Below are 23792 nucleotides of genomic sequence, written 5' to 3' on the forward strand. Positions count from 1 at the left end.
AGTTTCTAAATACCCCTGGGCCTGAGTCTTCTCAGATACAGAGATGGTATCTGTGTTCCCTCTGCCACAGAGAGTCCCTGAAAGAGCTAAGTCCGTCATAAAGGTAGAATGCCTTAAGTGTATGGACTTTCAGTGCTTAGATACATACTAGGTCCTTCCTCAGTTGGAGAAGGGGTGAGTACTGTGCTGGTGCCTTGGATTATCTAAGAAGAGAATCCAGACAGTCCTCACTGTAGTCATAGGTTAGATGATCCAAGTCCAGCCTTCTGTATAGAAGAGAAAGAGGCCTAGAGATGATATAGTACTCTGGTGGAAAGGCCAGGCCTGCAGCCCTACTTTCCTTCCATCCCAACAAGCTGCTTTCCTGGTGCCAGATTGGTCTAATGAACACTTCCTTGGTCCCTGAGACCTAGGAGGCATTGAGGCATCTTGTTTGTTTCAGGGGGATCATTCTCCAAGCAGAGAGCAGAAAGGAATACGAAGAGGTAAAGCTTTGTCTGTCTCACCCCTGCCCTCCTATGATGAGTAACTGGGATTCAGTGTTCTTTTTAATGTCCTCCACAGTGGATATGTGCAATAAACAACATCTCCAGGCAGATCTACCTGACGGACAACCCAGAGGTAATTAGTACCTGCCTGTACTTCACCTGGAAGGTAGGCGTCCCTTCCTGGCCTGAGCCTGTGTCCTGTGGCTTACATGTAGGCAGTAGCCATCAAGTTGAACCAGACGGCTCTTCAGGCAGTGACTCCAATTACAAGCTTTGGGAAAAAACAAGAAAGCTCTTGCTCCAGGTAACTAAAGAACAAGGAAAAACTACCTTCTGTGGAGCCAAACTGTTAGGAATTTGAAATTTGCTTCTAGTCCTCACAACCCCAAAGATTCCATTGTACCCTGTGCAACAGAAGCAATAGTGGCCAGAAAAAGTTCTAATGTGCCCACACCCACAGCACACATGAGGGGTGGAGCCAGTATTCAAACCCAAGTTCAGTATCCCTGTCCAGGTCCACTGGGCCAGACCTGAGTAGTCCAAGGCAGACAGGAACCTTCTATTAGCATCTCGGCACTGTAACCCTAGTCAACTGTGTGTCTGTGTTATTGGCTGAGCCTTTTCTGCATATGTATAGTGTGCATCTACTCAGTTTTCACTTACGTTACTACATTTTCATAATTCTTCTAATAAATCTATCAGTCATTTATTAGCATTGAGTATTTGGGTGGTCTGTTTGCTGTTTTGTTGCTCTGTGGGGTGGGGCAGTCACATGATATCACCTGAACTGGCCTCAGAGTCCCAGCAGACATCCTTGCCTCAGCCTGTCACATCTGGTGTTGGTTGCTCTTTTCATTAACTGAATGTGCATACAGCTTTTCCTTTGAACACTGCTTAAAGATGTATTCTAGGACTCATACATTTTATCTCAGTGGGAGTTTTCAAGTGGTTAATTAGGTAGTAGAGGGCTGTCTTATTTGTTGTGTTAATGGTATCAAGAGGCATATTAAAAATCAAGACTCTTATTTGTCTTTTAGTTGAATGGTAGAAAGAACTCCATCAGATGTTCCATAAATACTTAATGGCCTAAAGGAAGTGCTTAGAAAACTCTTAATTGTGTAGCTTTCTGGGTCATGCACTTGGCACTGGGTACATGAAAAAGAATGGTAGGTAAGGCCACCAGATGGATTTGAGTCATTGTAAAAGCCTTAGTAATCCTTGCTCAGGAATTATAGGCAGTGGGACAGGGCTGAAGGTATTAAGAAAAGAGGCTACAGTCAGAACCAGGTTTACAAAAATTATTCTGCATTATCTGTAGGATAAACTGGATAGGAGAGAGGGGTCGGTGGGTAACAGGAGTATCTTAAAGCTGGTGCATTTGTTTCTACCCACATCTCACTGGATAGAAGTCACAGCCATTGCAGTTTTCATACAGTACTCAGTTGCTGACATTTGAGAAACCAGAAAACATTGATGTGAAAAGATCATTGAGGGTTATGGTCCAGACAATGTAAGGAATAGAAATGCAGTGACATTTCATGTCCTTCAGAGGAATTCGCACTGTACCTTAAGAAGGAGTTTTAAAGGGTAAAGTTAAATGACAGCATTTTCACCTCAAGAAAAAAGAAACAGGAGTGTAGGACAGGCTATCCACCATGCAAGGAGTGCACTGCTCTTATTGGTGCTGTCTCTGTAGATGCACGTGGGCCACTGTGCAGTGCTCAGGAGGCACCCAGGGTAGTAAATGCTGTGTCTTATTGAGACATTATCACAGTGGTGTAATTTGAGCTGGTCGTGGGAGAGTTGGAACTGTGCTATACAGAAACTAGGAACACATGGTATGTTTACTGTCTCTCAAGTGGAGGGAGTATTAGGTGAGTGGAAAGGGCTTTTCAGGAAATTACAGCCAGGTTGCAATGAAATGTCATGTCTTACTGTGTGTCGGTGTGTAATGTGAGCTGCCTGTAGCCTTACTCCAAAAACAACCCAGTCTCTAAAGGAGCAACAGAGGGACTGTGGATAGCGAGGAGGAGAAGGGTTCTAGCCAAGGATGTGAAGGTGAGGAAGGCTTATTTGTAGAATAGACAGAGACTGGTTAAGGCTCCCTTGTATTGCAACATGTAAAAGTCACATCAGCATTAAATAAATGAAAAATTTGTTCCACTTTTTTCTCCTCTTTTTTATATTTTAGTCAAACCATGAAAAATTCTGACACAGAAAATGACAAGATTGTTCCCAGAGCAACAGGCAGCATTCCTGAAACAGAGGAGCTAATTGCACCTGGGACACCCATTCAGTTTGATATTGTACTTCCTGCAACAGAGTTCCTTGAGCAGAACAGAGGCAGCAGGTATGACCTGAGGTAGCTGTCTGGGAAAGTGAAAGTCGGTTTGGGAGTCTTCACTCAGCACCAGAGACTGCTCCTGGGATAGGCGCCTCTGACCTAAGAGTTAAGTGCTGAACTCCTGTTAGCCGCCACTGGCAGGACCGCTGACCTCTGGCTGTTCCCCTAGGCGCACCAACCCTTTCGGTGAGACAGAGGATGAGTCGTTCCCTGAAGCAGAAGGTAAGTGCCCAGGCTTGTGTTCTTACTCATTGGCCCCTGAAGGTGAGAAGTAATGTGCTAGAGCTAAGATGCAGATAGGAATTCAGATTTGACCCTCCGTTTATTCCAAGAAAACTTGGACAAAGGGGAAGGTATTAATGGCTGTTTTAGCTTTACCCATACCATGCCCCTTTTTGAAGTTCCTGCCCAGAAAACCATCACAACTAAATCAGATTTTCAGAGAGGAAATAGTGGTCATAATTAAAATGGAATCTTAGTAGCTGAGGTGTTAGCAAACATCTGTAATCCCATCATTAGGGAGGCTGAGACAGGGGGATTACTGAGTGCAAGGCCTAATTCAATTAAGCAGATTTTGAAATCTCAGACTGTCCCTAGGATGGAATTCTTTCCAATGACTCCCTTCTCGTTTACTAATTAAGAATTTGCAGGAGACGAGATAGATAGCTGGAGAGCTGACTCAGGATCACTCACTGGCCTTACAGAGGACATAGGGCTGGTTCAATTCTCGTTACCCACATGGCAGCTCATGCCCTCTCTGGACTCTACATGCACATACATGTACACATAAGGCTGGAGAGAGGACTCAGCAGTTAAGAGCATTTAGTGTGCTTGCAGAGGACCCCAAGCTGGGTTTGGTTCCAACACCTATATAGCCTGCTTATGACTGCCTGTAACTCCAGTTGAGGGATCTGAAATCATCTCTGGCTTTCATAGGCATCCACATGGTGCACATATGTACATGCAAGCAGAACCTCATACATGTAAAATAAAAATAACCCTTAAAGAATTGGGGTAAGTTTTTGTTGTTGTATCAACAACTTGTGCTTTAAAATTGGCTCTAGATAGCTCTGTGTCCCTGACTGGCTTTGTACAGTCATCCACACAGTATTTCAGACTCAGCTGGATGAGATGGGGCATGCCTAATAGTCCTAGAACTGGAGAGCCTGAGACAGGAGTCAGTGAATTCAAGACCAACTTAGTCTACATAGCATGACCCTGCCTCAAATAAATAAAACTGCATATATAAAACTAACTCCAGACTTGGGCATGGTGGCACACAGCTTTAATCCCAGCACTAGGGAGGCAGAGGCAGGTGGATTGAAGCCAGCATGGTTTACAGAGTGAGTTCAAAGACAGCCAAGGCTATACAGAGAAACCCTGTCTCAAACCAACAGAACAGTGAGTAAGACCCAGGTCTCTAGCTGTTCCCAGGCTCATGCTGTTGGTTGTACATCAGCACATTCATGTGTCCCTGAGTGGAGTGTGCTCTCTCATTCACGTGGTCCTGAGTGGAGCGTGCTCTCTTGCAGACTCTCTTCTGCAGCAGATGTTCATCGTTCGGTTTCTGGGATCAATGGCAGTTAAGACAGACCACACTGCTGAAGTGATTTATGAGGCAATGAGACAAGTGCTGGCAGCTCGGGCTATTCACAACATCTTCCGCACCACGGAATCCCATCTGATGATCACCAGTCAAACCCTGAGGTACCTTCAGCCCACTTCAGACCCTTAGCTTCACCTGATTGCCTGTGTAGGGAATCTTTACCCATCTGGAATGTAGTGCTAATGTTTCTACTTACATCCATTCCACATTTTGATATTCAGAATAAAAGATGCATTTTTAGCAAGAACTGGTTGGATGTAACAATGCATGTATGTGATCCCAGCATGAGGGAGATTGGAGCAGGAGGATCGAAGCCAGCGAGAACCCTGTCTTAAGATTCCTGTTATTAGCCAGGCGGTGGTGGTGCACGCCTTTAATCCCAGCACTCAGAGGTAGAGGCAGGCGGATCTCTTACGTTCGAGGCCAGCCTGGTCTACAGAGTGAGTTCCAGACAGGATTGTTACAGAGAAACCCCGTCTTGAAAAAACAAAAACAAACAAAAAGTAAAAGATTCCTGTTATTAGTGAATATAGGCCAAGTATTTCTTACCTGAAATGCTGGGACCAGAAGTGTTTCTGATTTTTTTTTTTTTTTCAAACTTTTACATCTATATAATGAGATATCTTGGGGATAAGGCCCAAATTTACACATAAAGTTTGTACCTTATACACATAGCCTACAGGTAGTGTTGCTATACACGATATTTTTCATAATTTTGCACAAGAAACAAGGTTTCAGTGTGGAATTTTCACTGTGGTATCTATCATGTCTGCACATTTCCAGTTTAAGAGTTTTCCGATTAGGGAGGTCCAACCTGGACTGTCCCCAATGATCCCATTGCTGTGCAGTCATTTGGTGTCACCCGAGAACATTGTTCTTAGAAATTCACAACAGAAATATCAATCTGTCTAAAATAGAAACAACCCTATTACCAAAAGAAACTTTGTGTGTGTGCAGTCTGCAGCCACGTTAACACAGGCTGCCTACTTATCTGGAACAGACATGTTTCTCGTGCCAGTGGGAAGCCTTTGTAATCCCGTCTTTAAGTTCATTACATGTCTAACTGGTAACAGAGACTGAACTAAGTCAGTTTCACCTGTTTTTAGTCTTCCGAGTGGTTGGTTGAGTTACAGGGTAGCACTTCTTTAGCTGGTATATCTAGGCTCATTCCTAAACTTCTTGCTGATGCTGTGAAGGAGCACAGGGGAAGTACTAAGGCATGCCAGCCGTGCCAGGACTTAGCTTGTCCTTCAGTACCTGCGTGTGGGTACACGCCACAGGCACGTGTGGAGGTCAGAAGACAACATTGTCAAGTCAATTCCAGGGATCAAGCCCAAGTCATCAGGCAGCAAATGCCTTTGCTCACTGAGCCATCTATCTTGCCAGCCCACTTCATTATTTAAATCTGCCCCCCCCCCTTGGTTTAGGGACCTTATTCCCAAGAATAAATATTTACAAATAAAACCCTACTTAACAATTCTATAGAAATTGACACATGCTTGAAATCTAAAATAATCTCTGCATATTTGTTTATTCTAGACATTACTACAAACTATATTTTGCTTTCACCTGTAATACTTTTATCAGTCTTTCAATAAATATGACACCATATGTTGTCAATTAATTTTAACATCAGAAGTAGAACTTTATCTGTTTACAATAGTAGCAAATTCTCTAGTACAGTGCCAAGATTCAGCAGTATTATCATTGGACAAAACTTAAAGATTTAAAAACAGAAGAGGCATTCAAGAGGTAGTCATTATTTTTGGCCTGTTATGTGCCCCCTTGGACACATGTGGAGGCCAGAGACAGACATCAGGTATTGCTCTCCACCTTCAGCAGACTCCCAGGATCTCCAGCCCCGCTAAAGGCTGGAGTTACAGGTTCATGCAACCACACCTGGCTTTTAACATCAGTGCTGGGGGTTCTCCCAGAGCAAGTGCTTTTACCCACTGTACCATCCCCAGATCCCTTAATGGCCTTTAGAGGCAGTCAGAGTTCACCCAAAACCCTCCTGTCCTCTCAACATTCCTTCTCTAGTGAAATGTAGCAAAGTGCTTCGTTACTTCAGGGCAGTTGAAGTTGCTAGTGAGTATGTCGATATGGAGACCACACAGGACATGATCTGCCCGTGTTATGCATCAGATACAAAAACCACAGTGCTGAATGCTGGGGACTTACCATTCCATTTGCTGTGGACTCTTCCACACCAGGTACCTTGGCTTTCACACACTGGTTCAACAAAGGCAGAAACCACAGGCTCACACAGGACTGTCATCTTCCCCTGAAGCAGGCCTTGCTTTTCACATATGGGACATTTGTGTGATTTCACGATGACCTATAAACTTCTGAGTGTGACCAACATGTGTGTAATAATGAGTCTTACAATTTCAGGTTGATAGATCCTCAGACTCAAGTGTCAAGAGCCTGTGTAAGTATCTGCTACACCTTAATGTTTATACCTCAGTTCTCCTGTTGGCTGAAGACCCTACCCAACATGTGATCATTGGCCAAGTTCCATGACCATCCTGTCCCCTGTAATGCAGCCTTCTTCAACTCTTCCATAGAAAATAGTTGTGCTTGTTTTGAAATTCCAGTTGTGTGATTATTCATTCTGTCCCCTGTCCTGTCCCCCCCACCTTCAAGTTTGAGCTGACCAGTGTCACACAGTTTGCTGCTCATCAAGAAAACAAAAGGCTGGTTGGTTTTGTCATCCGAGTGCCAGAGTCCACAGGAGAAGAGTCCCTGAGCACATACATTTTTGAAAGCAACTCAGAAGGCGAAAAGGTGTTTTGTCTGTGTCTGTCCACCTCCCCCCCCCCCTCAATAATACTGGCTATTTTTAATGGGTTTGGGTTTTCATTATCCATCTGAATATCTAACTGGCTAATTTTTCATGCCTCCACCCAGATACTCAGACAGTAATACCTTGTAGGAAGGCTCCACCTAAAGACAACAACCCTAATAGCTATAGATAATTGTTTAGTAGCATGGAATGCTACAAGGCACCTTTGTTCTTTTAAAGCAGTGGTCCTCAACCTTCCTAATGCTATGACCTTGTAATACAGTTCCTCATGCTGTGGGGACCCCCAACTATACAATTATTTTTGTTGCTACTTCATAACTAATTTGGCTACTGTTATGATTCATAATGTAAATATCTGTTTCCCAGTGGTCTAGATGACACCTGTGAAAGGGTTGTCTGACCACCCTAAGGGGTTGGGACCCACATGTTGAGAACCACTGTTTTAAATAAAAGCAAAAATTACAAGAGAAAACTGTCTCAGAAGAAACCAAGGAAAGAACATCAAAACTGTTCTTTTGTATGAAAAACACTAGTATTTAGAATTTATCAAAACCAGTCCTTTCACTGTTTACCACTGGGTAATATGAACATCCAGGGGGAAATATCCTGCTAAGAACTGTAGATAGTGGAGTAACCTGGGTCTTTCACTTACCTAACAGTGCCACTGACCAAAGCTCCCACAGCCAGCAGCCTTGCTGCTCCTCAGACCACTGTCTCTATGACGCCACCTCTTTCTACCTTGACCAAACACTCTTTCTCTTGTCTTCTACAGATATGTTATGCTATTAATTTGGGGAAAGAAATTATTGAGGTTCAAAAGGTAAGAAACATTTTAGCACTGCTTTAGTAACTACTCAAAAGACATTTGTAGACACAGTAAGACTCTCAAAAAGAAAACTGATGCTCACGTTGTGCTCAAGTTCGGATTTCTCTCAAGCTTTCTAACAAGCTCTGTGCAATCAGGTGACTCCCTCTGGTAACACATCTTTCCTCCTAATGGAGTAGCACTGCTGCAGCTTTAGCTTTACTAATTTCCTTGCTTGCATTCAAACTGGCTAGAGTTCTTTCAAATTAAGATTCAGTACTCAATTCAAACTTAAAAGTACTCATCCCCTGCACTACCACCTAGCTCCAGGCCAGCAGCACAACCACCACCAACTAGGAACTTAGAAGTGAACAGAGACCTCACTGTTATTCAACAGCTTACCATCTTTCATTGATCAAAAAGCTCTTGAAGTGATTTTTAAGCTTCAGCCTGCCCAAGAGATTAGAATGTAATGGTCTAGGTCAGAAGTGCACACACTTATCTTGCTGCACTCTAATTACTCACTTCCACTGTTGTACTAAAGCAACCATAAGCAGCGTGAGGACAGGTGTACACAGTGGGCTCCTCTACAGCTTTTGCCAACTCCTGATGCATAGTAAAAGACAGACAGGCTTAAAGATGTGGAAAACAACTTTTATGAAGGGGTCTGCCTTGTCGACTCTGGAGGAAGACGGTTATAAATTGGGTACATTAATCATGTGTCTACAAGAGGAGAGCCAGCATAGAATCTAGAAGTAATCCCCTTGAGTTTCTTTATCTGACAGCCCAGAGAGACTAGTTAGGAGGAATGGGGCTACAGCACAGAACACTGAAGGACAAGCCACAGGTGCATCTTAAGCTTTTTCTTTTTCCCCCCTTTTAAACTCTTAACTTCAGGATCCAGAAGCACTGGCTCAATTAATGCTGTCTCTACCACTAACCAATGATGGAAAGTATGTACTGTTAAACGATCACACAGATGGCACTGGCGGAAGTCCAAGTGACAGCAGAGGCGCAGAATCTGAAGCGTAACTCACTTGGGCATCTGGGGTCAGAGCGCTCGGAAGGAGAGCCACCTCCTTAAGGGGTTTTCAACTTCTCTGACGTGCGGGCACACTGATCTGATTTCAGAATGCTGGCAGTCACATGTGAATGTGCCCTTGGATGCCTTGACACACAACTTGGGAGGGAACAGTGAGAAATGGGTGACAGCACGCCTGCCCATCTACAAATGCTATGTTGGGTGCTTTGTGGTAAGTCTTTGCTTCAGACTGTACTGCCGGGTACCCAGAATGAGAACTGTAAAAACGCATTGTTCACTTTATCTGGATAGCACTTCAGTTTCTACAATCCTTTTTTAAAAATGGCAAAAGCCTGGATTTACAATTTGTTAAATACTAAATAGTTCTTATTAATATGGTCTATTTTTATATTTTACATAGTTCTTAAGTGCCTGTCATTCTGAAAATGTATTTATAACCCACTGGTCTCCTACCTGGACCTCATGGCATTGCTATACAGTTTGGTCTCAAACACTAGCGAAGACAGCAAGTCTTCACAACAGGAACTTTCTGAACCAGCTTTCATTCAAAGGCTTCAGGGCCTCTTAGATGTGTCTAGTTTTTGTGGTTATTCACTGTGAGCAAGGGCTCTACTAGTTCCTGTTTCTTCTGAGCCAGAACCTTTCTCAAAGGGATCAGTTAATTTTAGAATTCAACTTGAAGCTCAGCTGGCAGTGGGACTCGGTGTGAAGTTCTTGTTTCTGTCCTGACGTTTTTGGTTCCTGGAGTCCCAGACCAATTTCCAATCCTGCTAATTATGAAATAGAGATAAAGATCTTGAAATCATGCAACATACTTAATTGTAACCAACTTCAACCTATCTTGTAATAATTTAGCAATAAAAAATACTGTTTCATCTCTTTCTTTGCTTACTGTTGTTAGTTTACAGACCATCCATAGAAGAAAACTAAAGTCTGGCTATGTGGTCCAGGCTGGCCCTGCAGTCCTGCTTTTGACTAAATGCTGGGGTTATAGTTGTCATCAGGATGTTAGTTGACAGTGGCACACCTACATTTTTGACACTTGGGGCTAAAGGAAGATGAGTTCAAGGCCAGCCTGGGCCATGTATGGACTTCAAAGCAGCCTGAACTAAACAACAAAATCCTATCTCAAAAAACATACAAAGCTCGCTCTGCAGGTAAAACGCTTGCTGTCCAAGCAAAAAGACCTTATGAGCTTGCTGGTCATCCAGTGTTATACCACACGAACTCCAATAAATCAGGAAGGTCCGTTTTAGTTAGAGAGCCTGTCTCAAATCAAATGGAGAACAACAGAGGAAGACTCCAAACGCCATCCTCTGGAATGCAGATGTGCACACATATGAACACTTACAGATGCATATACGCCAAAAAGAAACAACAAACCTTTACCACTGAAAACTAGGATACCACACAAGCTCTGTTAGAGGGACCACCCTTTGACACGTGCATCAAGTTCAGCAAGCTGGCCCAAATTAACCTGAGAGTCTGTAACCTAAAATGAGCTCACAAGTATCTTACATGTTTCTGTAACAACTGTTTGTCAGTGACTGACAGTCATCTAAACTTTTCTTGCTTACAACTTTTCAGAGACGATCAAAGAGATGAAGCTCAGTGACAAGATGAAAACTAAAACTCTAGACTAAGGCTGTGGCTCAGAGGAATAGCCCCTGCCTGCCATGAACAAGTCCCTGGGTTCAGTTCCTAGTACCAAGTACAGCAAACACCCACTAACACACTACACAGACTGGTTAAAACAAGCCATGCAATCCCCAAGGCAAACAAAAAACTAACTGAAACTAACCACACCCAAAGATACCACGGACAGAATGAAAACACCAACTGAGCAAAGACAACCAAACATACAAGACCAAGGGCCTACATATATAAAAGACTTTGTTAGGATATAGAAAGTCATGAAAGCATTTCATAGGTTACAAGGGCTTGGAAACAACTGCTGCTTCAAATAACCCAGAAGTGAAAGCCACATATGCAGAGCAGATGGCAGGAATAAAGCAATGGATCATTTCCATGAATGGCATGGGGGTCAGTTCCATGTTCCATAGTGCAATCCAAAATGCACGTGTCCTGGCAGTTTCAGTACATGCCCCAGGATGTGTATGAAGAGGATTGCACTATCCCAGATACAGAAACCCACTTACTATCAACAGAAGAATTAAATACTGGTGTGCATGTAACCAGATATGAGAGGACCACTTAATCAGCTATAGCGATGACTCAACATAAGAAAACTTCAGAACACTGAATCAAAGGCATACGATCACAACAGCTTCATTTCTATTAACTGACCTGTGTTACTTGGCAAAGCACAGGCTGTGAAAAGTAGGGGCATTACCACCAGACCCCAGAGGAGCTGGAGCAGCAGTGAGGATGTCTAAGGTCTCACCCTACCTGGTGGCTTTCAAAGTGTTTCAAAGATAGTCTATTATATGCATTACATATTTTTAAATTTTCAAAGGCAGAAGCAATGACTTGGTCCTTTGTCTCAACTTACCAAAATGTACACTAATGCATTAAAAGCATATTAAAAGGAAGATTATCATGTGCCCAACTGAATGGTGGGAAGGACTTTTTGAGAGCTAGTTAGCTGCCAATTTCCATTCCCAGTGTGGGGTTAGCCTTCATCTTCAGATTGCCTTTTTCAGGTTACCTTTTGTACATTCTATAAACACTTTTAAATAAACTATATATATATATATATATACACATATATATGTACATACATACATATATATATATATACATATATATTGTTCATAGATGTTTTAATCCCCCCCCATACACACATTAATGATAATGGGAGCAGTAGTTGAGCCACTTACCGGGGATTAGTAACACACATACATTAAATGTGTTTCTACCTAAGAAAATTGAGGTAACATCCTAAATGTTACACTAGCTAGTATTAACAGCACTTCGTACACGGGAACTAAACTCAGTAAGTACTGAGTGTCGTTTCTTCCTTTTTAACAGTCTTACCACCTAGCCCAGGCTGACCACAAACTCAAGATTCCCCCTGGCTCTCTCCCAAATGCTAGAATATGGTATATTCAGCCATGCCTGGCTCTAAAGTACTATTTCCTTTGAGCTAAATACTACTATTGTTCCAACTTCTGCTGGAGGACATGGAGCACAGAACAGACAGGATCAGTAACCTGGCTTCTAGGCAACCTGAGATTGGAATCCATATGGCTCCAGAATCTGTGCTTCTAACCACTTACCATGTGATATGTACATAACCTCAGACACAAAGCAATCTCCAAATGTTCTCGATGCAATAATTTTGAAGGTAATACCAATACCAGAGATGAGTGTTTTTTTTAAAGTTTCATTGTGGTGGTATTTGCTCTGGCCATGACCTTGGGCTATAGGGCCCAAAGGAGGCGGTACTTCTTGCCATTGTACATGACCTCTTAAAAGGAAAGGGAGAGGGGTCATATGAATCGTTTTTTTTTTTTTTTTTTTTTTTAAATCCTGGCATGATCAGACATTGGACAGCCTGGGAATTGAACTCGGGTCCCTTGGAACATCAGTCAGTGCTCTTAACCACTGAGCCACCTCTCGGTCATAGGCGCAGCAAATACCACTACATTTCATAACCTTTTGTACAAATCCAAAAATTAAATACTTTAATAACTTTTTATATAGGTCGTGCTTATGGATGTTTTAATCCCCTTCACCTTAATGGGAGCATTACTAAAAAATGTCTTATTACACACAGATCTGTAAAAGTATTTATAGTTCTTAATCATGATCCAAAATTATGATATCAGGTATGTATCAACTACATTGTTGAGTGTACCTTCACTGATGGGAACAGGATATCCAGTAGGCCAAGTGGTAAAGAGCCACACCACTGGAAGGAGGAAATGTACTTACCGGCTAAACTTTTTTATGCATTCGACTACATGTGTTTACTTTGTATGAGATGAACTCTAACTTTGACATCATCATCTACATAGCCTCGTGATTTTGCTTAATTTCTAAACGATTTCTACATCCTTTCACTTAAAATAATGTCTGTCACATGAAGCTGGAGAATTATGCCAAACTAAAGCTGAACAAATCTAGTGATTTTTCACCCCAGCAGCCCAGCATGAAGACCATGGTCTATGGTGGTATTCCTGCATCTCTACCTTATCAGTGTAGTGCTACATAAAAAAAAAAAAAAAAAAAAAGAGGCAACAGTTAGCTGTTTCTCCAGCTCATGTCCCCACATAAGCTGCAGCTGTAACCTGTAATTTAACATGGCGCATACCTGTAACCCCTGCACATGAGAGGCCAAAGCAAGGACACTCCAAGTGTAGGGTCAGGCTGAGCTACAGACAGCAAGACTTTCTCTAAGGGAAAAATGGAAACTGTTGTTTATTATGATTTCAGAACAATTCCTGTTTGTAAACAGGTAAGTTATTCTAACATCTCACAGAAACTTGGAACCCCTTTCTAGGACTAGGAAAGAAAGTAACTTCATGTTGGTTCTTCTTAGTTGAGAGAATCAACCTGTGAATGATCAAGAATTGATGAAGGAAAGGAAAATCCCTTATCGGAATATACAGACATGCAACCCAACCCCATACTTGGAAGTTTTTGCTTATATGCATACGGTGATTATTTTAAAAAGAGAAAGAGAGAGAGACTACATGCATTTTTGGTAAAAGAACCTCAGAAAGGTGCCAGGATGGAGTGCCGCTCAGCAGACAGCTTGTCTGTCAGTCTTCAGCTCCACATACCACCAAAACCACGTTAAGAACACACACTGCTGAGGACATTCAGCTCTGGCCATAAACATCGAAGAAAAGGATAACTTTGAAATTGTATTTATTAATGTTTTATTATACATCATGTATTCTATTAGAGCTGGGGAAAAGGAGACCCCTCCCTCCACACTCAAGTGAGATAACAAACTTACTGTCTTTTACAAAATCTAATTAGAACTGACAATGTTATGGTTAGTTCTTAATTCCTGAGAATTGGAACATCATTAAGTTTTCTGTGAATTTACAACAAAACACTCATGTTAATATTTAAATTACAGTATTTCTGAAAAAATAGTTAGCAGGGAAAAACCATCATCCAATGTATACATTAACTCAAGCGTGAATACACTGAAGCCCTGTAGCTCTGCAGGTTAATACCATTTAAATACTTCTCTCTTCAGAGATTTTATTTCAAATATAGGAACTTATTATAGTTTATCCAGACTGTGGTGACATTACTTCTAACTAAAGGTAAAACAATTATCTGTCACTTTCTTCCCAATTTTAAGTGTTCAGGGAGTCAGTATGTGGATTCTATGTGCAGGAATAATGAACATTTTTTTAAAAAGAAAGAACATACTGGTCCTATAAAATGATGACTAATCTGATATAATCAAATCCAGTATCATTAATATAAACATTTATAATAATGAAAATATAAATTATTAATTATGCAGCATGCTTTAGGGCCATCTCTACAGTTAGTATCAATTACAAACATTAAATGCCTTTAATCCATCCTTTGTTCATAACTCTCTAAGCCGTGTTTACATAAAAAACATTTCCAATCTATTCTATTTCCTCTGACTTAACAGTCATAGTATTTAGCTTGGGCTGGGAAAGTTCCCAAGCCTAACCAGTGAGTTGAGGCAGGACCCAGTATCTCTACTCCAAAAGCTAGAACCAAGGAGCCATGTCAGAATTCTGTTAGGATTATTTGCAAGATTTATCCAAAGAAATGGTTAAGCAGGCAAATGCAATAGAAAAACAAGCATTTCTAGAAAATGTCTGTATTACATTTAAAGTTTTAAACCTTTCTTTTCATCCCAAAGGCATCATTTTATTATATGTTCAAAAGGCCATGATTACTTAACTATTAACCAGCATATCTTTATAAAAATAAAGCTAGTAGCTTGTTGGGAACTAAATTTACTCACAATCTTTCATTCTTTTAAAATCAGAAAGTGACTTACTAGTTTCATTCTCACAGTGGTAAATTACTGAAAGCCTGCCATAGTGCAGTTATTATTTAATCATATGTCTTAGATTATACTGGATTTAAAGTAAAATTCTATCTAAACTGCCACCAAAATTTCAATTTAATGTAATGAAGAAACCTGAGTTTGGATGTAGGATAATTCATTCTTTTTTTCCCCCAGTATCACAAGAGTGCCTTCAAACATAGTGAAGTTTCAAGTGGGAGTCTATGGCTTAATCTGAGTTTTCTTTGAAGATTAAGTAAATCTTAAATTTAAAGCAACTGTTGGAGGATAAATGTTCCCAAAGCAATGTAAACTATTATAAAATGTCTCATCAAAGACATCAGCAGCTCATGTGAGTCACACGGAATTGAACGACACAGGCAGGATCACCAGTTAGCCACACTGTGCACAGACGGTCATGCTGTGCACACTCAGCTCTAGCATCAACGCATCCTCACATAGTCTTTGATACAGATGCTTCATAAATGTCAAGCTCAACTCTTTTTAAGTCGAGTATTTACTGGCTGTGGACAGTATATGAACTGGCTTTCCCATGACTTGAGATCAACATGGATCAAAGACATACACAAATCACACACACACAGAATACAGGAGATGGGAAGCGATGGTTTGGGAATCTGGACTTTCCCTTCCATAGCTTAATGTCAAAGAGTCTTGCAGGAGCATCTTTAGCCTACACTCCAGACAAAGATCCAACTTTAATATCTGTTTCTCAGCCCTTGAAAACTAGAGCTTTAGAAATAAAATGGGCTTGACTCCAGAGCACTGCCATACAGAATTTTCCATGATGTGACCTAGGAAATGACATTTATCAAGCAGTCTGTATCATCCATGTCACTGGCAAAGTATCATGACAATTCTGATGATTCATACCATCATTTCACAACAGGATCCACAGACACAGTGCCCTCAGGTACATCTCCATTGCTTGTTTTAGTTTCTTCTGAAAGCAAGAGTGAAAATATCAATGGAAATATTCAATTTTTAAAAAGAAATACATACAATTTGAAAAAAGCTATACTACTAAATGTCAATTTATAAAGTTGCATCCATGAAGTATTTTTCTAACATCACAAATTACATTAGTTTGTTAAACGCTAAGAAATCTTCCTTCTGTCCAAGTAAGCCAGACAAGAACCCACCACTGAGATATACTGCCATTATTGAGGAAGCACAGCTAGAATGTATGTGTCAGAACAGTCCAGATGAGTAACTTGCCACCAGTGAAGAGTATTTATTTTACCTAGTTTGTGTGTACAGTATGGATGTATGTGTATACTGGGTATCATTAAAAAAAAATTTTTTTTAAATTTTTTTTCTTTTGTGCATGGGTATTTTGCCTACATGCATGTGTGGTACCCAAGGAGTCCAGAAGAGGGTGTCGATCTCCTGGAACAGGAGTTACAGATGGCTGTGAACTGCCATGTGGGTGTTGGTAAGTGAACCCAAACCCACATCATCTGCAAGAGACCCAGTACTTTTAACTGTAGAGACATCTCTTCAGCCCCTCATTCTTTGAAACAGGGTCTCTAAAACAGAACCCAGAGCTTTCTGCTTGGCTAGACCTGGCTGGCCCCATGGGTGAGCTGGGTTTGAAGACACATGCCACCATGCCTGGCTTTTACATGCATGCTGGAGATTGGACTCAGGTTATCTACCAGTTTTCTCTACTGAACAATATCCCTAGCCCCTTATTTTATTTTTTGAGACTTTGCAGGCCAGACTGGTCTAGAGTTTATGTAGCCCATGGTAGCCTTGAACTCAGGGAATCTTTCTGCTTCAGCCTCCCAGATACTAAGATTACAGGAATGAGCCATTGCCCTAGCTCCTAATTTATTTATTTTAATTTTTATTTTTATTGGTTTTTTTTTTTTTTTTTTTTTTTGAGACGGTGTTTCTCTGTGTATTCCTGGGTGTCCTGGAACTCTGTAGACCAGGCTGGCCTCGAATTCAAAGACCAGGCTGGCCTCTGCCTCTCATGTGTTGATATTAAAGGCATGTCTTTTATTATTTGTGCTAACATATATTAGCACACACTGTCTGTCAGCAGGTGACAGTCACTTGACTAATGTACTACACAGCTCTCATCACTGTGCTTGCAGCTCAACAGTCGTAATGAGATGGGAAGACTGAGCAGGCCTGTGAGTAGCCTGACCAGACAGCGCCCTAACAGTGCTGAGGAAGAAGACACAGCCAGGAGCTCCCCAGCACAAGCCTCAAGGCCAGGCTGACTGTGGCTGCTCATGCTCCAGGCCTTAGAGCACAGACATAACACACTTGCCGCCTGCTCTGTCAGCTGCACTAGGGAATGCCTCAGCAAAACCAAAGCAACTGTGACCTCACACTTAGAGGATCTCAGCGCACATTCCTTCAGACACATTTGCCTGCTCCTGTTACCCTGAACACAAACCCAAACAACAGTATGGACAAGTTGTCGCTTTATAGAGACTAAACATCTGGAGTCATTTTCAGCACATGCTTGTTAGTTCAGATTTTAAAAATACTTGGGTATGTTTCTAATACCTAGCACTGATAAGTAACATTTAACATATGCAATACTGACAAGAATACACTTGTTCTCATACGTCTACCCAAAGAAACAGCCTCCGCTCACTGCAAAAAATAAAAAAATTTAAAAACCACCTTATGAAAATATTTTACAGCTCAATTTATGAAAATTAACATGACAAATAAGAAAAACAAGAAAAAAAAACATAAAATTCTAAATGTTACCTAGCTCCTGTACCTGTGTTAAGTTTCATAATTTCCACAACAGAAAAAATATGAACCATGTATTCCTCAGAACAGACAATTATTTTTCCATGTCAAGTCTGAGAGGAATGGAGACTTAACAGTGAAGCTCTGAGCAAGGTTCTGCACATTGATTAACGTCTGTAAGCCTCCATTACCCACAGACTAGATGGGCACAAGGCTCTGCACACTGAATCAAGTCTGTAAGCCTCCATTACCCACAGACTAGAACAGGTACAAGGCTCTGCACACTGAATCAAGTCTGTAAGACTCCATTACCCACAGACTAGATGGGCACAAGGCTCTGTACACTGAATCAAGTCTGTAAGCCTCCATTACCCACAGACTAGATGGGCACAAGGCTCTGCACACTGAATCAAGTCTGTAAGCCTCCATTACCCACAGACTAGATGGGCACAAGGCTCTGTACACTGAATCAAGTCTGTAAGCCTCCATTACCCACAGACTAGATGGGCACAAGGCTCTGCACACTGAATCAAGTCTGTAAGCCTCCATTACCCACAGACTAGATGGGCACAAGGCTCTGCACACTGAATCAAGTCTGTAAGCCTCCATTACCCACAGACTAGATGGGCACAAGGCTCTGTACACTGAATCAAGTCTGTAAGACTCCATTACCCACAGACTAGAACAGGCACGAGGCTCTGCACACTGAATCAAGTCTGTAAGCCTCCATTACTCACAGACAACTTGAGCAAGGACTTGAGACAAGCCCTACATTTTCCCATTATGCAGATACTGGACAAATGATACAGGACTTGATAATTAACACAAAAATTTTCTTTTCAGGATTCCCTAAAGATGTCTTCACCCCCAGAAAGTAGGAAGTAATGTTAAGAAAATGATGCCCACATTCCCAAGAGGTGGGGTGGGTGGTTTTTGGTCGTTCAATAGCTTATGGATAATTGTTATTGTTTAGGATGGTTAGCTACAAGTTGTTAATTGTTAATGGTCAAAAAAAAAAAAAAGCTAAACAAAGGAGATTAGATACAGGGTTCTTGTTTTAAAAAGGAAAAGAAAAAAGAAGATATAGAAAAGGGCAGATCATTGAACCTACTTTGAAAAAAGGGAAGATACAGAAATGATAAGATAAAAGGTAGATTTTTGGATCTACTCAAAAAAAATATTGATATGATAAGATAAAAAGGAAGATTATTGAATCTACTTTTACAAAGGAACTACTTGTCTTAAATAGGATAAGAAATGAAATTTTTGTCTGAATTTGTCAAATGTTAATGGACTGGACATTGTTAATTTATATAAAATGGAGTTTTTTGTCTGAATCTGTCAAATGTTAATGGACTAGACATTGTTAATGTAATTCTTGACTGTATATATTGTATATACTTATTGTATATACTTTATCTTATATTAGTTATAAGCTTCTTTTATTATTTAGACAAAAAAGAAGAAATGTGGTTGATATATTGTGCACCCCAATAAACTTATCTGGGGGGTCAAAGAACAGAACAGCCACAATATTAAACATAGAGGTTAGGCAGTGGTAGCACACACCTTTAATTCTAGCATTCCAGAGGCAGAGATCCATCTGGATCTCTGTGAGTTCAAAGCCACACTGGAAACAGCCAGGCATGGTGATGCCTTTAATCCCAGGAAGTGATGGCAGGGAGCAAAAAGGTATACAAGGCGTGAGGACCAGGAACTAGAGGCCTGGTTAAGCTTTTAGGCTTTTGAGCAGCAGTTCAGCTGAGATCCATTTGGGGTGAGAATTCAGACATTCAGTCTGAGGAAATAAGACCAGCTGAGGAATTGGCAAGGTGAAGTGGCTGTGGCTTGTTCTGCTTCTCTGATCTTCCAGCATTGACCCCAATAACTGGCACCAGGTTTGTTTTTTATTAATAAGACCTTTTAATATTCGTGCTACAACTGAATCAAGTCTGTAAGCCTCCATTACCCACAGACTAGATGGGCACAAGGCTCTGCACACTGAATCAAGTCTGTAAGACTCCATTACCCACAGACTAGAACAGGCACAAGGCTCTGCACACTGAATCAAGTCTGTAAGACTCCATTACCCACAGACTAGATGGGCACAAGGCTCTGCACACTGAATCAAGTCTGTAAGCCTCCATTACCCACAGACTAGAACAGGCACAAGGCTCTGTACACTGAATCAAGTCTGTGAGCCTCCATTACCCACAGACTAGAACGGGTACAAGGCGTTCCATAGGGGCTCAAATGGAAACAACTCCCAGGCACAGCATTCTCTGCTGCATGGACCTCACTGTGCAGAGTGGATGTTCTTTATCATGCACTCCACATCCCAGGGGTCTCACACCACCTTAAACCCACTGTCACTTTGGTCATCTGTGTGGCACAGCTGTTTCCAGCTGCAGTTCATCAACCTCTTCCTTCCTCCCCCCATACAGGCTTGAGCAGTAAGGAAAAGGAAGCCGCTTGCTCAGTTTGTTTCTGTGAAATGACCTAGAACACGGACTTAGGAGTAAACAAACCTTCCTTCCACATCACATGGGATCCATCGGGTGTTAGTAAAACATTAATTTCTAGGTCTTTATTATTTTCCCGATTACGAAAACTAGAAATCTGACAAGAAAATGGAAGGAACACTGGTGGCTACTGTCAAGACTCACTGGTCTTCGCACAATTATGTCACTCACTAACCTTCCTTCTCTTTCTTTTCCTGGTTCTCTTCAGCCGCAGTCTTGTCTGCTCTGAAGAAAATTCTTGCACTGCTCAGTGAGAAATAAAGCAGTTCAAATTCCTACATGAGAAAATTTGAAATAAAAAAGTAAATACTTACAGCAAAAAAAAAAAAAAAAAAAAACAAAGTAGTATTTTGATGTCTCCAAAGGAGCTCTAAGTACCATGGACATTCTTGTGTACGGTGTGTCCAAGTCTGTTCACATGTGAGGTTGAGTATCTGCGTTTGTGTGTGTGCGTGGATGCATGTGTGTCCAAAGTTGAAGTTGGGTGTCCTCCTCAATTACTCTTCACTTCATTTATTAAGGCATGGTCTGTCACTCAAACCTCGGGCCCACTGATTCTGGGTAGACTAGCTAGCCAGCTTGCTGGAAGATCCTTCCTGAATCTGCCATCTAAGTGCTAGGATGACAGGAACTAACAGCTTTTCTAGGGTTCAGGGGAATCTTGACTCCAGCCCCCAGGCTTGCAGGACAAGCATGTTATCCACTAAGCCATGTGGCCCAGCGCAATCTATTTTTTTATGACCAAATGGTTTCCAAATATCAATTCTAACATGTATTCTTTTTACTGTTATTATCTCATATGGCTTCAGATATCAAGTGTAATGCACATCACACGTTAGTCAGAGGGATCTGGATCCAAGGGCCACTACCTGTAGATAGACCTCCAGTCGCTTCTGAGTGAGGTTCATGGTCTGTAGCAACTTCTCATCTTGGCTAGTTGACTGCACATTCTGTTGCTTAGCAACTGCTCTTATCTCCTTTATGTATTTTTCTCTAACAGACTGGAACCAATGAAGTGAATCAAACTCCTGGTATTGATCCAAAAGCTTTAAGGTATAAGCCACACCTGCAGTCATTAGCAAAACCAAAATTTACATTTCAGTCAGTTCAGTTCCTCTTTCTCCAGCACCCACAATTCCAAGCACTAAGCTAGCCACTTAAATCAGCACTTTCAAATCACATTTCACAGCAGAAACAATAAAGTTAACCAAATCTTTTCTAGGTTCCTTGGTTTAAGGGGAAAAAAAGTAAAAAGTATTAAAGAAAAAAACAAAAGAATAAAATAATACGACCATGGACATCATCAGTAAACCAGAGCTGTATATGTTCATGAAACAAACTTCCAAAGATGAACGGACAGAAAAGAAATGAAGAAGTTACAGGCACCAGTGAAACCAAATATAAGATGTAAAACTAAAACCACAACAAGGCAAGCCCAAACAGAGGGCAACCTAGCAAACTTACTTGTGGTCTAATGGTATTAAATGACAACACAGAGGCTGGAAAGGGCCTCACTTAGAAGCACAAAGGGGCACATAAGTTCATTTTCAAGCAAATTCTTCTAAGAGCACACTTTAAGGTAAACTAAAATGGAAAAATCGTTCTACTGAGCTTACCCATGGCAAAACCATCATCAGTAAATGCAGCTCCTGTTTTATTTTTTTTATTCAGTTTCTCTTTGCAGCTTATAGAATGTTCTACAAAGTTGAGAGTCTAAAAAGAGGTAAGATACAGAAAAACAATTGAGTTAATAAAATCTGCTGAATTTGCTGTAACAGACATTTCAAGAACTTCAAAAAGAATTTCTTCTCAGCTCCTCTTTGCCTCTTGGTGAGGACACAGATCCTTAAGTGTCTCTTGAGGGCTTATCTGCCAAGTCTTCTAAGTATGAGAATTCCCTCCACTGACCTTTACCCTGGCACCGTGCTCACTGGAAGTTACTGTGCACAGTTTAGAGTGAGGACATTGACTCTTGGAAGATTCAGACCCAAAGTGAAACACAAGGAAACAAGGGGAGAAGAAAATGGTTTCACTTTACCTCAAAACACAAGCACTTTTAAAAAAGCAATCCCAAGCTGGGTGGTGGTGGCGGGGCACGAAGAGGCAGTCGAATCTCTGTGAGTTCAAGGCCAGCCTGGCCTACAGAGAAAGATCCAGGACAGGCACCAAAGGTATACAGAGAAACCCTGTCCCAAAAAACTAAAAAATAAAAATAAAAAAGCAATCTTTTCTTCTGCTTTCACAGTTCCTCCTAAAATACTACTTATTTAATAGTGGCTCTTACTAAGCATAAAATATCTGATAATTACCATCAATTTGTGAAATATTTACCACTCCCATTTAAATCTTTTGGGGGGACAGCTCACTTATATTTATCTTCTCCCTCTGGACTCAGACTATAAAGCAGAAAAAAATAAGCACGCTATGTCTTTGTACTACACTTAGTCCATTATATAACTGAATTTTTAAAAAATCCAGACTCTTCCCAAAATTTACCAATGGTTCCATGGCTGCCTGCCATGGCCTGAATATAATGTTCTCCAGAGTAAAGAACCATGGGGAGACTTAAAGTTAGTATAGTATTACCAAATACCACACATCTTTAACCTTGGCACTCTGCAGATGGGTATGAGCATCTCTACCACATAAAGAGTTATAAAACATAGTAAACAACAGATTTCTAAAACAAAAAATGTGTGAAGAGAAAGGTCTTCAGTGGTGGATAACAATAACAGGTGGTGATGCTCAGAAACTATGTAACTAGTGATTCAGGAAAAGGGGGTTTTTGTTTTGAGCATTTTAAAATTTCTCTTTAATTTGTTTTTATGTGTATACATTATTGCTTGGATGTATATATAGGCACCATATGCATGCAGTGCCCATGGAAGTCAGAAGGGGGGGGGGTCAGATCCCCTGGGACTGTGGCTACAGACTATTCTGAGCCACCGTGGCATGTGTGGGACTCAAAGCTGACCCTACGGAAAAGCAGCAGGCTAGTCAGGGATATCTTTAACTCTGGACCCTCCTGTTCCTATTGCCCAAGGAGAGACTACAAAAATGCCCAAGGAGAATACTCAGGGCTGGGGGTAGATCCCAGGGACTCATGCTAGACAAGTACTCCATGGAGTGAGCCACACCCCAAAGTACGGAAAACTACTCTTGATCCAAATCAGATATAAGAAAAGCTATAATGTGCCGTGTGTGTTCAGTTTTAAAGATGTCTATTAAAAAATTTGAAAGAAAAAATTGGTACAGAAACCTTCTAAGAATAGATGTATTATTAATATATACCTTTCTAAACTCATTTCTCACTGCAATAATTGTTTTAATAATATAACTTGTGATAACTTGAGTTGTTTTTAGACAGCAATTATGGAATTAGCAAGGAAAACAAATAATTTAGAAGAAAGCACTACAAATTTATTATAGGTGTTAGTATTCATAACTGAAAAGAGAAGTTATC

The 23792-nt window shown here is 41.0% G+C and overlaps 2 protein-coding genes across 8 annotated transcripts in view; one reads left to right on the forward strand and one right to left on the reverse strand.

Annotated features, from left to right (window-relative positions):
* Nucleotides 1–9972, forward strand: part of Appl2 (adaptor protein, phosphotyrosine interacting with PH domain and leucine zipper 2) — a 46881-nt gene extending 36909 nt beyond the window's left edge. For 2 of the 3 annotated variants that reach the window (XM_015986565.3, XM_076554467.1), the window contains 10 exons: nucleotides 443–485; nucleotides 565–621; nucleotides 704–792; nucleotides 2680–2838; nucleotides 3002–3054; nucleotides 4365–4539; nucleotides 6833–6869; nucleotides 7085–7225; nucleotides 8017–8064; nucleotides 8947–9972. In XM_015986565.3, coding sequence (XP_015842051.1) covers nucleotides 443–485; nucleotides 565–621; nucleotides 704–792; nucleotides 2680–2838; nucleotides 3002–3054; nucleotides 4365–4539; nucleotides 6833–6869; nucleotides 7085–7225; nucleotides 8017–8064; nucleotides 8947–9081 — 937 coding nt within the window. In that variant the 3' untranslated portion in view covers nucleotides 9082–9972. The remainder of the gene's footprint in view (nucleotides 1–442; nucleotides 486–564; nucleotides 622–703; nucleotides 793–2679; nucleotides 2839–3001; nucleotides 3055–4364; nucleotides 4540–6832; nucleotides 6870–7084; nucleotides 7226–8016; nucleotides 8065–8946) is intronic. The other variant, XM_015986566.3, reaches the window with a different exon arrangement.
* Nucleotides 9973–13910: 3938 nt separating this feature from the next.
* Washc4 (WASH complex subunit 4) overlaps nucleotides 13911–23792 on the reverse strand; it is a 66908-nt gene continuing 57026 nt past the window's right edge. For 4 of the 5 annotated variants that reach the window (XM_006993051.3, XM_076554465.1, XM_076554466.1 and 1 more), the window contains 4 exons: nucleotides 21946–22042; nucleotides 21199–21395; nucleotides 20505–20604; nucleotides 13911–16032 (listed from right to left, as the gene is read on the reverse strand). In XM_006993051.3, coding sequence (XP_006993113.1) covers nucleotides 15965–16032; nucleotides 20505–20604; nucleotides 21199–21395; nucleotides 21946–22042 — 462 coding nt within the window. In that variant the 3' untranslated portion in view covers nucleotides 13911–15964. The remainder of the gene's footprint in view (nucleotides 16033–20504; nucleotides 20605–21198; nucleotides 21396–21945; nucleotides 22043–23792) is intronic. The other variant, XM_076554464.1, reaches the window with a different exon arrangement.

Source organism: Peromyscus maniculatus, chromosome 18 (assembly GCF_049852395.1).
Source record: "Peromyscus maniculatus bairdii isolate BWxNUB_F1_BW_parent chromosome 18, HU_Pman_BW_mat_3.1, whole genome shotgun sequence".
In the NCBI taxonomy this organism is placed as follows: Eukaryota; Metazoa; Chordata; class Mammalia; order Rodentia; family Cricetidae; genus Peromyscus; species Peromyscus maniculatus.